Raw genomic sequence first — 15,263 nt, 5'->3', positions numbered from 1 at the left:
CAAATATAAAATTGCTAGCTTCAATATTGCAGAAGTGACATTACATGAGCAATTTTGACCCATACATTTGACCTTGAAGAATGACCTTGACCTTTCACCACTCACCACTCAAAATGTGCAGCTCCATGAGATACACATGCATGCCAAATATCAAGTTGCTATCTTCAATATTGCAAAAGTATTCATAAAACTAGCGATTTGGGCCACATATATTTGACCTCTGACCTTGAAGGATGACCTTGACCTTTCACCACTCAAAATGTGCAGCTCCATAAGATAAACATGCATGCCAAATATGAAGTTGCTATCTTCAATATTGCAAAAGTATTCATAAAATGAGCGATTTTGGCCACATATATTTGACCTCTGACCTTGAAGGATGACCTTGACCTTTCACCACTCAAAATGTGCAGCTTCATGAGATACACATGCATGCCAAATATGAAGTTGCTATCTTCAATATAGCAAAAGTTATTGCAAAATGTTAAAGTTGGTGCAAACCAACCAACAGACCAACCAACCAACCAACCAACAGACCAATCAACAGACAGGGCAAAAAACAATATGTCCCCCACTACCATAGTGGGGGACATAAAAAAATATTTTATGCTAAATTCAATATTAAATCTTCCTGAAAAATGTCATTGCATTGTACAACCAAGAGCATTCATTATTTATAACATAATGTAAGATTGTACATTTTCAAAACACTTCTAAAATTATATTAACACTAAAGATGTGAAACTTAATAGTTATCTAACAAAGATAACTTCTGCGTCAACTTCAAATGAATATCAAACACGTCTTGTGCAACAATTCATTTTTTTCGCTTTTCTCAATCTAGAGACATGCTGATCACTAAGTATCGATGTAGGTGGACAGGGGCTATAGTTGAGCTAATTCTTTCGGGGTCTTCAGACAGCTGTTCACATTTGCCACTTTTTCTTTTCTTGCCTATGGTGAATTCATTTGTAACTTCAGTGATCAAACCCGTTATGTATGTATACTCCTTGGGTTTTTTCATAGGTCTAATGCTCCAATTACCAGCAGCTTTTGAGTGCACTCTTTCCCCTGAAAGATTGTTTTATAACTGACATGATGTTTGGAAAAATGAAATGACAATTGCTAAATCAAAACCGAGAATTAAGATCTATAGACAATATATATGCCATAATATAAATTTACTGATTCAGTGCATACTACAGTAGTTATTTTATGCCAGGAGCATTGTTTGCAAAATGTATACTTATTTTTCATATCACATGAATGTGTCAAATTTGAGCTTAAATACATCATGTTTGTAAATTCAGTTGAATTGTTAATAAATAAAACTTTCAATAAGTAAACATAAATCTATAAATTGATCCTTACAATTCAAAATTTAATAAAAACAGGAAATGTGTTTCTGACAAAAACTATCTCCCCTACTGCGCCACTTTTATTTTTTTTATCATTTGACAGGTTCAGATGAGCTCTTTAAAGCTTATTACTACTCTTGAATTTTTTTTCTTTACCTTTGACCTTGAAGAATGATCTTGACCTTGACTTTTCACCACTCAAAATGTGCAGCTCCATGAGATACACATGCATGCCAAATATGAAGTTACTATCTTCAATATTGCAAAAGTTATGGCAAAATGTTTAAGTTTGACGCAAAAAAACAAACAAACCAACATACAGGGCAAAAACAATAATATAAATACATCTAATTTCCTTCTTTGTCCAACAAAACAGGACGATTCAAGTGTTTTGAATAATCTATTGCTGCTAACTGACACATGCATCTATAAACAGCATAGCTGAAAAAAAATAATTTTAGAAATGAAACTCAGAAAATATCACGCAACTCGTGTGAAAATCTGCCTTTAGGACTTTGATGATGTTACACTAAATATGAACTAATTCAACACCAATGACTTGAAATATTCATAATCAGAATTCATTTCTTGATTTACTACTAGTTGTTTAAACATCCTGTGAACAAATACAAAAATCCTGTTCACAAATAATTTTACTATCACATGATGAAACAAGAGCACCGCATAATGGGTGCCATGCTCGGCTTCGAAAGCTTGTCAGATTTTTTTTTTTTAGAGGCCACAGTCAGTGACATTAACCTAGTGACCCAAAAATGGGTGTGGCATGTAGAACTCATCAAGGTGCATCTACATATGAAGTTTCAAAGTTGTAGGTGGAAGCACTTTGATTGTAGAGCAAAATGTCAAAGTTTTAGCACTAAGTAGGCGGACGACACGACAACGACCAGCTGGCCATGACAATACCTCAGGTTTTCTCCGAAAACAGCTAAAAATATTCATATTTTAGTCATTCAGGCAGTTTATTACGAGACTTGTCACAAAGGGTACATCGTTTTTACATTATTAAAATGTAAATTCTCATAAATTCCTTTGTTCAATGAGCATGTGCTCATGAAATAAAAAAGAAACACTTAAAACATAGAACGTTTTATTTACCTGAAAGCATTTCGCTTTGGAGCATACATCAAAAGATGATTGTTGAAGCTCTCTAGTGCAGAAGTAGTTCTGAAATTTAAAAGCATATTACATTTCTAAAACAAATCTTTTATACTTAAAGGGTTTGTGTGTGTGTTTAAGTCAAAACGTGTTCATTAATTGGGCAAAATAATTACGGGAATTTATAGAAAAGTTGCTATGACATACAAACTGAAAATGAAGAAGACTTACGCAGCGATCAATAATTCCATCATTTTCTCGTCCTTTTCAATCCCAGTAGCTTCTTTAACTCTTCTCCATCGATCACACTGAATACCAATGTCTAGTATCCTTTCCCTTTTATTACATCTGTACCTTGCATCTCTTGTTGTTTTTTTTGTCTTTTCTTAGCGCTAGCACTTGTTTATGTCTGAACCATCTTGTATTCTGATCGCTTTCAGTTTTCGACCGCATATTCGTATTTGTGAAAAGTGATTTTCCAATAAAAATATTGATTTAAATATGAAGTATATTTTATTGGTTGATCAAAAATATTCAATGAAAATTAATTATTTGCTCAACAAGCTAAAGCTCTTTCTTTAGAAATAATGTAATTTCTATGCAAAAAATAAATGACGGTACCATGTACCACGTGACTTGTCAGCTGATTTTTCAGCTACATTTATTTTTAGGTCAAAAACGTCGAGCGGCGTTTTTGAAATATAATATGGAATTCCCAGCCGCTTGGGCTTATGTGTTGGTTTGTGTTATACTTCCTTTTGTCTGCTTTGAGCTTTTATATCCTTAAATCCAAGGCGATAATCGTTTTTAATATCTAAAACAATAATTTTATGTTTTGTTCAAACCATAATCCATTGGACAGTCCCTTTAAAGCGAAGAGGTATACAATCATAACGTAAATTCTGCTTCATGTTTTAATTTATACGATCAAAAAGTCCTCGGCAGATAAAGGTTTCAAATCTAGTAAGTGTACTAGTCCATATTAGTATATACTATATTACATATTAAAGTCGTATATGGTCGTTTCGTGATTCGTTTTGTCTTTTTTTGTCATGAAATATATAGATTATGAGGATTTCTGTATTTCATTTTATGTTTTATTAAATTGGATATCGTTACAAAAGTTAATGACAAAAAAGTTAAGCTTATATAGCCTACTATGTTAGTGATTTTCTTGTAAAAACTATTTGCTTTTTTTTGCCTAAATGTGCCGCGTGGTTCGCTTGATTGGTCTTTGGCCCAGCTCCGATACATGTATTATCTAATATGTTTATGTTCAAACATATTCAGTTTGTCGCTCCGGGTAATTTTGTAAATGTTACTATGGGTTTGATGTATTATTACCGTGATGAACAAAATGCCATTATGTAAGAAAATAGTTTCATACTTTAACCAAATATGCAATTGACACACATAGCTTTATGACAGTATCGATACACAGTTTTAGTACCGGTAATTGAACATGTGTTGAAACTTTGTTTAAATTATATTATGAACATAGCCACACATTATTTATGTTAGATAAGGTACATTAAAACTGCTATTCTTCTTCGATGTATGCTGTGTTATAATACGCACAGCTAGCACGCTTCTTAGAAATATTATTTTAACGGTTATTAGATGCATTTTTACCATGAAAACATTTTCTTATATATTTTCAGGCTAGCATAAAGGTTCATTTGTGATTGGGTATGTTTGCCATTTCAACGTGCACTTGTTATTTTGACATTTCCTCTTATAACTGAGGACACGTGCTACATGTGTGATACCAATACACTTCTGTAGTTGTTTGATTAGCTTTACTAACGTGAATTCAAAGTGTTTTATTTTAGATTTTGTTCACGTCTTATTACAAGTATGGATAGCTCCTTGCGTTAAACTAACACCGATATCTTGAATCAAGATAGTGAAGATTACGATCCAGCGTCTTTTCTTGGTAATCAGTCAAGTGCGAATCTTGTGTTCGACGAGTGTGCGCCTGCACAAAGAGGTTTTTGTACCTGTTTCCATGATAGTTCATTTTCCTTAGCAGGACACGTAGTTGAAGGGTAGTTTACCCAAGGTTCTTCTTAAAGCCACACACCTCGAAATGAAATACATGTTAATCAATACATATAGATGCAATTTGAAAGTGTGCAAAATTGTAATTAAATCTATAGCCTAGTTAGCAAGTAATTTATAATTTTCAAACGGTACCGCTTTTAAAACCGAATGCAGGATTTCTATACGTATACGTCCATTTCGACAAACGCGATTAATTTTAGGTTTCAAAGCGCAAAAAGGACGGATTTCTACATTGTAACCACCAGATGTATTCTAAATGGCACAGGTCAAATTAAATATCTAGCCTAGTAAGCAAGTAATTTATTATTTTTCAAACGGTAACGCTTTTAAAACCGAAAGTACGATTTCCATACGCCCATTTCGTAAAACGCGATTATTTTTTAGTTTAAAAGCGCAAAGAAGACGGATTTCTATCTTGTGACCACCTGATATATTCTAATTAGCATAGATAAAAATTAAATCTTTAGCCAAGTTAGCAAGTATTTTTTTATTTTTCAATAGGTACCGCTTTCAAAACCGAAAGTAGAAATTCTAGACGTATACGTCCATTTCGACAAACGCGATGATTTTTAAGTTTTAAAGAGCAAAAAATACGGATTTCTACCTTGTTACCACCAGATATATTCTAATTGGCATAGATAAAATATATTTCTTATTTATACATGTACTTAAATTTACTATGCCAAATAAGTTGTGTGGCTTTAATATTGGGCAGTCAGTGTTTCCGCTCATTCTCTCAAGGCATCACATGTTCCCTCAAACGCTATCTTGCACGCTCTATATATTATAAATTTCCCCATCTCCGTCCCTATGTGAGCTCTGTAAGTACGTTATTTAAACATTTATTGACGTATTTAAGTACCGGTATATATGTAAAACTTATTTCAGATGCAAATTGCCAGTCATGATAAGACTGGCCCCTTACAGCAAACCAGTCGTTTTGTCTTCAATCAAGCCGACTGTCTGGGCAAAGGGGCCACCGCAGCAGTCTTTCTTGCACGATCGAGGGTGAGAACAATGTTATCGTAGAGAATTAACATATAATAATAAAATTAATAATAATAATAATAATAATAATAATAATAATAATAAAAGCTTTATTTAAGTGTTGTGCGCGCTTTTTACAGATCTTGTCGCATGTGTGTGCCTTTAACTTCACATTTTACTTAATTAAATTGTTTATGTATTTCATTGCTATTCTGAGTGGCATCATCACACTAAATGACGTCATAGTTTTTGGGATAGGTTGAAATTGAGTACGGATTCTTACCAGGAAAAGAATAGACAGTGTTCACGTTTGCTCGCGTGCCTTAACATATCCATGGTTACCTTGTTATTATAATGAAAAATATGTCGAAAGTTTTTACTTTAGACGTTCGATTCTACGACCTGAAACTCGAACTGATACCATTTTCAATAATATTGGATTATACCATTAAATTCCAACATTAAATTTCGGAATATCATTCAACTTGATTACAAGGCCGTTTGGCCGGATCTATACTTTATAGCACACTTGGTAAACCTAATGTCAATGACAGGTTGTCGAACTCGAACCCTCATGTAGTTAGAATACATAATTCATCTGTGACCCGTTAATGAACTCGGTCTGATTATAGTCAGCTTCAGAAAAATATTTACGAATTATTGATTATACCTTATATGTCTTGCATACTATCTAGTTGATTAATCTCAATATAACAGTTAGATCTACCTTATTAAAAAAATCCAGAGTTGGCGGATCGTTCATGTATAATATTATGTCACCGAAAACCAGTAGAGTACGTTTTAAACGTGCGGATAAACCCTGTTTTATTTCTAATCACCATGTAAACGGAACTACAAGTAAGCACCTGAACATAGATATTGGCCATCCTACTGATACTATAAAGGAAGTGTATGTATAATCTACCACTCGTCGTGTTGCATAAGGTGTCTAATTGTCACACTTTCACGAAACCAAGTTAAAATATCCATCATCAATTAAACACCATTCACAAATGCCTTTCCGTCATTTTTACTTCGACTTTCCCTAATCATACTTAAAGCGGGTATATACAATCTTGTCAGATATTTATTACTTAATATAAAATGTGTAAAAAAATATTATGCATATATTTCAATATAAACTAAAATAAAAGTTAAGAAGAACATGTGTCGAAAAATGCTAAATAAGCCAGATATTTAATTCTGAAATCGAAAAAGGCTGTACAGCCGAATTCGCCAGCATGTATATCATGCATGTACGATGTGAATCTAAATTTAGTTTAACGGTTCATTTGAAATTCCTGCAGCGATATCGATTCATACGACACACGAACACTTACTAAAAAAACGAATGCATCGGTTATTATAGGAAAATATGTGCGAATTATCTTCGTCACAATCGGCTCGGGGCGCTAATTTGTATTTGCTTCATTTTATGAAATTCGTCTTAAATGTATCATTTTTCTTGCATATTGTGTGTTATTATAACATATTTGTATCAATATATTAAAATTCAACACATATAAAAATCGTATAATCTCGCTTTAAGGTGACTGACAATTAATCGATATAGAAGCATTTTACCAATCACTTTACTTACTTGTACGAGTTCGTTTCTGAATATATTGTGAATATATTGAAAGAGTGTCTGTTTCAAAGTTGTACCAGAAAATACTGTCTGAAAATCACACAAGCAATAAAAAACATAGATTTTTCATGCAATAAATGCATTTCATAACGTATACGAGTCATATACTGTGAAACCATTATTATTCGTCCGACATTAATTTTCGCCTTTTTCGTCCTTCGACCGATGGACGAATTCAAGATCCTAACGAACAATCATGTCCCATATTTGAAACAAATAAGACTGAATTACCGTAGGCATGAGGCATTTAAATCCAGCGTAATCCACGCATATACACAGGGCTCGAAATTAACACTCGCACACTCGCAAAATGCGAGAAAAAAAGATTGCAAGGTAAGTTATAAGCCACTAGTATTTTTTGCAAACAAAGAAATAGTGAAAAAAAACGAGTTATATTGCTTAATGCGTTCGACGGCGTGAACGCTAAACCGTAGGTCAATTTTTTGAACGTCCGAATACCCATATGCGGAAGCGCTCACCTTGTTTGTTGACTGGTATACTTATAATAAAGATACACAGATGGTATTGATACAAAGAACATGAAACAGTCGACTATTCACACTCAAGTTAAATCCGGTTTTGACACAAAGGGGTGTTCATTATACAGTGTACTGACAACTGACATTTCCTGTAAAACGCGAATGCAATAAGGCTGTATCGAATGCGTCGACTTCGTTTAGGTATAATAGTGTTGATAAGCGCTAATTGTTAACAACTTTATTACCCATTGTGTGTATTGTGTTTTTCTGGGGTGTTGCAGATTATACAGCCTACACGCGGCGAATCCGGATTGAAGACAACACTATTAAACGCAATTAAAATATGACGATGTGTGATCAACACCTGACTGAAATATATTCTGCGCTTTGTTACAAATTAATAAAGAACATCTTGATTTGTGTTTGGTTGTTTGCGTTTAACTGCAATTGGCAGTTGGCTTCGTTGTTTAAAACACTCGTTAACGATCATTCAGTCGCACTTATCCGCTAATCATAACAAAGAACGTGTCAATTACATAAAATAATAAGGGACAGTTACTATCACCTAAAATAACAGACTTGTTAATTGGCATATGCCAAACAAGGCCCACCTCCTGCAAGTGACTACCAAGTGTCACCTCTCTTTCCCCAGCACGATTTTTTCGCAACCGCGTATTACATGTATTACAAACAAATCGGACGTTTTTGTGTGTTTTTTTCAAAACCAGAAATGGACGAATTTAAGAGCGGACGAAATTGTCATTTTTATGAAAAGGGCGAAATTTTGTGCCGACGAAAATAAATGGTTTCACAGTAACCAAATTAGACTGGTATATAAATTAGCAGGAGCACACGAGCCGTTTGCTCCTATATATTGGGACAGGTCACTTGTAAAAAAACACAATATTCCCGTTTTGCTGACGTACTGAAAGAACAAATACAACTAGCTATCGTACATGTTAATTTATAACCCTCTTTAAATTCAGTAAGAAGCGTCCTTTACTCTCATAGGTATAGGCTTGTTGTAATATTCTCAATTTCGGTGTGATGTCAAAGGTACTTGTCAGGTGTAAATACCAACCAAGTGCATGCATTTCACATGACATTTGGGGTCATGTATGAGCCATACTCATATCCATGCGTGTTTATTTGTATAAAAACTCGTTTCGCGTTAACAGGAAACTGGTTCCCTGGTGGCGGTGAAGGCGTACTTTGACGACTCGCAGCACAACAAGCGCGCACGCCTTCGGGAGATTGAGCTGCTGAGAAGAAACCAGCACAAGAACGTCATGGCGTTCATAGAGGAGGACCGCGTGGTGAGTACAACCACATACCATGTGACGTCACAAATGGTGGGGAACCCACGCGTTATGCGTGTACGCCGCTCTATACCAAAACCTCATCTCGCATTTCATGGACCTCAAAAACACAGAACCCTTTCCTCTTAGTCTGATTTAAAAGCGTGTACATGGGTTGGTCGCATGTATCCTAAGGCGAGAACCCAACACCGAGATCAAATTACATGTACATATGACTCATCCCCAATTGGACCCCCACTGTGGACCACCCAGATAACTTGCACAAATCAAGCCTTCTGCACACACAGTACCCTTAGTTTTCTGTTAAAACATGTTGCTACAGACAACAAGACGTAGATCTAAGAAACAGTTACATGTAAGTTGCTGAAGGTTTTAAACGGCGAAAGTAAAATAGACATGCATTGTTCATACATGTATTATTAATGAAAAAAATCATTAATATCGCCAATTCTTGCTCATTACTGTATTGATAGAACTATACAGTTGATAGAGCTGCATACACATAGTAGTATCATTACAAGCAAGCTGCATACACATAGTAGTATCATTACAAGCAAGCTGCATGCACATAGTAGTATCATTACAAGCAAGCTGCATACACATAGTAGTATCATTACAAGCAAGCTGCATACACATATTAGTATCATTACAAGCAAGCTGCATGCACATAGTAGTATCATTACAAGCAAGCTGCATACACATAGTAGTATCATTACAAGCAAGCTGCATACACATAGTAGTATCATTACAAGCAAGCTGCATACACATAGTAGTATCATTACAAGCAAGCTGCATACACATAGTAGTATCATTACAAGCAAGCTGCATACACATAGTAGTATCATTACAAGAAGCTGCATACACATAGTAGTATCATTGCAAGCAGCTGCATACACATAGTAGTATCATTACAAGCAGCTGCATACACATAGTAGTATCATTACAAGCAAGCTGCATACACATAGTAGTATCATTACAAGTAAGCTGCATACACATAGTAGTATCATTACAAGCAGCTGCATACACATAGTAGTATCATTACAAGCAAGCTGCATACACATAGTAGTGTCATTACAAGCAAGCTGCATACACATAGTAGTATCATTACAAGCAAGCTGCATACCCATAGTAGTATCATTACAAGCAAGCTGCATGCACATAGTAGTATCGTTACAAGCAAGCTGCATACACATAGTAATATCATTACAAGCAAGCTGCATACACATAGTAGTATCATTACAAGCAAGCTGCATACACATAGTAGTATCATTACAAGCAGCTGCATACACATAGTAGTATCATTACAAGCAAGCTGCATACACATAGTAGTATCATTACAAGCAAGCTGCATACACATAGTAGTATCATTACAAGCAAGCTGCACACACATAGTAGTATTATTACAAGCAGCTGCATACACATAGTAGTATCATTACAAGCAAGCTGCATACACATAGTAGTATCATTACAAGCAAGCTGCAAACACATATTAGTATCATTACAAGCAGCTGCATACACATAGTAGTATCATTACAAGCAGCTGCATACACATAGTAGTATCATTACAAGCATACTGCATACACATAGTAGTATCATTACAAGCAAGCTGCATACACAAAGTAGTATCATTACAAGCAAGCTCATGGCGTATTATGTTTCAGGCCGAGTCAGACCAGCCGGCTGTGATTTTGGAGTACTGCGCGGGCGGAAGTGTGAACAATCAGCTACAGGCTCCCGTCTGTTACTATGGATTCTCAGAGGAAGATTTCTTAGCCTTTCTAAGAGATATTTGTAAGTTTTCAGAATATAGTTTATTCCTCTGTGCAGGTTATTGCATGAATTAATGTAAATCTATTGTATTAACTGTTATGTGTTTATAATAATCGACTTCACAAGTTACACTTGTAGCCCTTCTTCTTGTCAAGTAAAAAATAAACACTGAGCCCTTGCCGTATTGAGGCCAATAAGGGACCATCTATTTCCCCTTAACCACGTTCGTTGAGATCATTATCATTATGATCAGATCTACCGTAATTAAACTTGATAAATGCCATGTGGTGCCTTAAAGTTCATGTCCGAGTCTGATCAACTAATTAGTACGTGTAGTGTATACGTTTTGATCAATTTTACTTAAATATGAGAATAAATTGCTGTGCAAAACTGTATTGTGTCTATATATATACAATAATTTATAAAACATATGGTCAACAAATTTATGTAGTACACGAAAACTTATTGAATTGCGAATACATAATTACAATCTATTTTTAAATATGATCCACACACTTGCCACTTAGGTAATATAATGGAACATATGGGTAATGTATATGAATATGACATTGAATAAATTGTTGTGAAGAGCTGTTTCATCGTGTCTATATATATTCATGATGTTATAAAACAGCTTATCAACAGATTTATGTGGAGCACAACTACGCGTTTTCATTTTATTTTTAAATATTATCAACAGACTTGTGACTTTGAATCCGTAATTGAACATATGCCTATTTTTGTTTTCAATGTTAACGATATATCTCAAGATATGTCACACCAAATCATAATGCTTTGATTGTACATGATGTACGTTTGCAAACTACACAATATCTCAATATATAGTTGTTGTAGTAACTAAAACATGTTCTCACAGTAAACAACATGTGATAATGCAAAAACCATTATCGGCTTTGCAGATGTGACACAATAATACTAGTGTTGTAACAAGTAATATTAGTCATTTGATCGTTTGTTTCGACAATACAATACACTGTTTTATATTTTATGCCTGCTTTATACCTTAATATGATATTAGGTGATTTGTCGGTTATTGCCTTCAATCATAATACTGTGAAATGAAACCTCACAATTAATTTCTCTCTACTACTCGGTGATCTGCCAAAAACACAACAAAGTTAATGATGCATGTCTAAAACTTACATTTGAAATTGAATGAAGTTTCATTGGAGTTAAGAAAACATTATTTAAATAGTACCTTTTTAAATCGAGAACCGAATGTCTTTATGAACATTTTAAATGACGTTGACGTGATACTTCCAGCTCTTGGTTCGTCATTAAGTGCTCACTTCAAACAAGTGTGTCTTTCTTTGCGCTTTCAGCCCATGGGCTTCAGTTTCTGAACTCACGTGATATCGTACACAGAGACATCAAGCCTGACAACATTCTGAAGAGAATCGAAAGTAATGGCAGGTAGGTTTCAACCGAGACCGGTATTCATATACTGCATATGATCTTATTTACACTCTAAAACAGTTTAAATGGAACGGCCATTAGTCCATAGTTATTCCAAAGTCCCGAAAACAACACATCTTCAATATCATAAATCCAAATGATCCGTAATGTATACGGTGAAAACCCCCTTTTTTATCAAATAGTTATATGTTTTTATTATGGGTCAGGCCAACAAAAGTCGTTGACTGGCAAGAACATACCGACCCAGTTCATGGTGCACCGCTTGTAGAACATTATATTATAAATGAGGGAACCGTATAGATAATTTGTAAAAACTCGTCATTATTACCGCATTATCACCATCTTCTCACTTCTACCATGCACAGTTCAACATACGTGCTCACCGACTTTGGAGCCGCACGAGAGCTCGGGGAAGACGAAACATTTATGTCAATATATGGAACAGAAGAATATATCGTAAGTGCCGTCGAATATTATTTTTGCTCCTGGTATTTAAGCCAAGTTTATTCGAAATGTTTTGTATAATTCGTACCTTTAACAAGATTCATGTATGTTTTGTCTTTAACTTAAAAATGTATTTTTAAATGTACTGGGTTATAATTTAATTGTAATTTATGCACAGTTGTATTAAAAATTAAGTGTTACCATTATAAAGGCAGTGCGCATTGATATACAAATAGTTTTTATTGCGCAAATGTTACTTCTTAGTTTATGTGCGTGCCTATTTTTGCCTTATTCGGGACTCAATTGTGTTATTAACTCGAAAGCTCATAATACACTTACTTTGCAAGTAGTGAAAAAAAATCAAAAGTTACAAGTGTGTCACTAGCTAATATATTTGTGTAAGATTATGAAATGGGTTCATTCAAACACATTATAAGGTAACAATCATTTGTAATATCCTTGTAAACAGCTTGGTGTATTATAATGAATGAACATAGAAACAAAAAACGTCGCTACGCATTTATAAGTAACCAAAGCTGATTCAGTAAGCAAATACGATTCACCTGACATACCTATCTTTTTGAAGAGTCATTACTTAAAATAGTACCCTTTATATTACACGATAGTAGGTGGTTATATTGGATAGTATGTAGCTATGATCAGTGATCACCCCTCCCCCTTGTTGTTAAGCAACGACAAGACACGATGTTATTTCATATTTTGTTATTGAAAACTATATGTAACTGTTATGAATAATAAATGAAAAAATCTATGTTCAAACACTAGACAGTCTTTACCGCTCATGAGTATGTAGGCAAAACAAACATGCGTATCGAATGGTACGATAATGATTGCTCACCGTAATTCAACCCTTTTCAAATATAGATATTTGGTTATCAAGTAAGTTTTGAAATGAAAGTTATTTTTGTACGTATGTATTTATAACACAAACTTAGAGTTAGTAACCAGTCACGTCACGGTCTAGTTATTAAAATGTCAAATTACGTACATGTATATAAAAAAAACGACATTGACATTCAATCACAATAGATTTTTTTAATTTTTGCTCAAACATAAAACGTGTAATCACGAAGTGTGCGGTTTTATATTGTGAAATATAACAAGCACAAATAACAACTTTATTATTTGAATCCGTTCGTTTATATAACATACTGTAACAAATGGAACGCAAGTACTTAAAACTTTAAAATTCTAACATAAACACATAAGCAGAAACTGGAACATCAATAAACACAATCACTCTCCCAAATGAAATGTATGATACGGAACTGAAATTGCAATAGATTAGCAGACATTGGACGCCTGTTAACTGATTTGTTTAAAAATACATACTAGTCATTTGTTTGAATTAAAACTTAAATACATGCAAGGATTCACCGTTATTTTACATATAGACTGGAAGCGAAACGAAGAGTTATGTAAATAACTGAACTACAGTTTTGAATGCTTAACTAGGTCAATAAAGTATTCAACGTCTGTTTTCCGGTTTACCTCTGAGTTGTTGTAGGTGTGTTGAGTGAGTGTGTTGATTACGATATTTTATTTAGAATATCGGGTGTTCCAACTGTGGGTTGATGATCATCTATTTATATATACTATAATAAGGGGGCAGTCTACGGTTTTTCTTGAAAATCCCTAGGCCGACAACCACTGGTCTGCAAAACACCCTCAAAACAAGGCCTTCAGTCCCAACCTGAAAATAGATTCAGACAATATTCAGTGCAGCTCATCAACAGCTTGCAAATAAAGCACAAAACAATGCAGAAAAAGCACTTTAAACTGGTATCTGATGTAAAATAGACCTTTTCGGAGGTCTCGAAACTTGCCCCTAAAAACCCGATTTTCAGATAAACCCGGCAATCACATTTATCTTTCCGGGTAAGTATACGCACACAGTGGACAACATGCTTTGCACTATCACAGCAAAAGCTTTCAAACTGAGCCAAACAAAATGGGTCATTACCATTGAACTTTTTTGCACTGCTAACTTATTTAAACCCACCGTTGAAATCTGTCAAATGCCGGCTGCTTTAAGCAGGAAGTACATTTGTTTACATCTCACTGAGCATGTTGTTGTTGTTGACTAAAATTCGGGTAACTTAGTTTCGAATTACTGAAAACAAGTGAAATTACTAGAATATTGACCATTTGTACTTACATTTAAGCTCCTGGAGTCAAAAAACAATTTTGTTTAGGTCATACACCTTATGTTCAGGAAATTGACCGGGGCCAATGCGCAAATAGGGCTACAAAACTGTAGACTGCCTCCATACGTTGGCGTTTGTCAAGCGAGTCATATGTCACAAATCGCGACCCTGAAATGTTTCTGTAGGCGTAGTGTTGTTAATAGCCAGTGGATGGGCAATGGGCATGCATAGCATTCCTCAATGATCAGTATTTCACAAATGTACTACGGATGTCCGCCTATAGTACAGCGAAAGTTATATTTGAGTGTTGTGAATAAAAAAAATCAAGGATATGCATATTAATTTTAAAAAAATACAATGTATTAAACATCTGCCATTCTAAACTTCCTTTCTGTAACTACTTTCAATGTAAATCACTCGAAACAAGATGCATTTAACGTAATTTTATTTTGTGTTAAAAACAAGTACCCACA

The 15,263-nt window shown here is 34.5% G+C and overlaps 1 protein-coding gene and 1 long non-coding RNA gene across 10 annotated transcripts in view; one reads left to right on the top strand and one right to left on the bottom strand.

Moving 5' to 3' along the window:
• Positions 1-15,263, top strand: part of LOC127832261 (serine/threonine-protein kinase TBK1-like) — a 62,755-nt gene that overhangs the window by 7,450 nt on the left and 40,042 nt on the right. For 8 of the 9 annotated variants that reach the window (XR_008026760.1, XM_052357628.1, XM_052357623.1 and 5 more), the window contains 5 exons: positions 5,427-5,546; positions 8,831-8,968; positions 10,633-10,762; positions 12,085-12,175; positions 12,544-12,634. Coding sequence is in view for 8 of the 9 variants with exons in the window: in XM_052357628.1 (XP_052213588.1) it covers positions 5,427-5,546; positions 8,831-8,968; positions 10,633-10,762; positions 12,085-12,175; positions 12,544-12,634 (570 nt within the window). In the remaining variant the exon portion in view is untranslated. Of the gene's footprint in view, positions 1-4,135; positions 4,164-5,426; positions 5,547-8,830; positions 8,969-10,632; positions 10,763-12,084; positions 12,176-12,543; positions 12,635-15,263 lie in introns of all 9 variants that reach the window. The other variant, XM_052357627.1, reaches the window with a different exon arrangement.
• Positions 63-2,919, bottom strand: LOC127832323 (uncharacterized). The gene is made up of 3 exons (XR_008026788.1): positions 2,706-2,919; positions 2,475-2,543; positions 63-1,071 (listed from the first exon to the last, which is right to left on the bottom strand). It is a non-coding gene; the product is annotated as an uncharacterized LOC127832323 (long non-coding RNA).

The sequence above is a fragment of the Dreissena polymorpha genome, chromosome 5 (assembly GCF_020536995.1).
Source record: "Dreissena polymorpha isolate Duluth1 chromosome 5, UMN_Dpol_1.0, whole genome shotgun sequence".
In the NCBI taxonomy this organism is placed as follows: domain Eukaryota; kingdom Metazoa; phylum Mollusca; class Bivalvia; order Myida; family Dreissenidae; genus Dreissena; species Dreissena polymorpha.
This window is presented reverse-complemented; position numbering and strand designations above follow the sequence as displayed.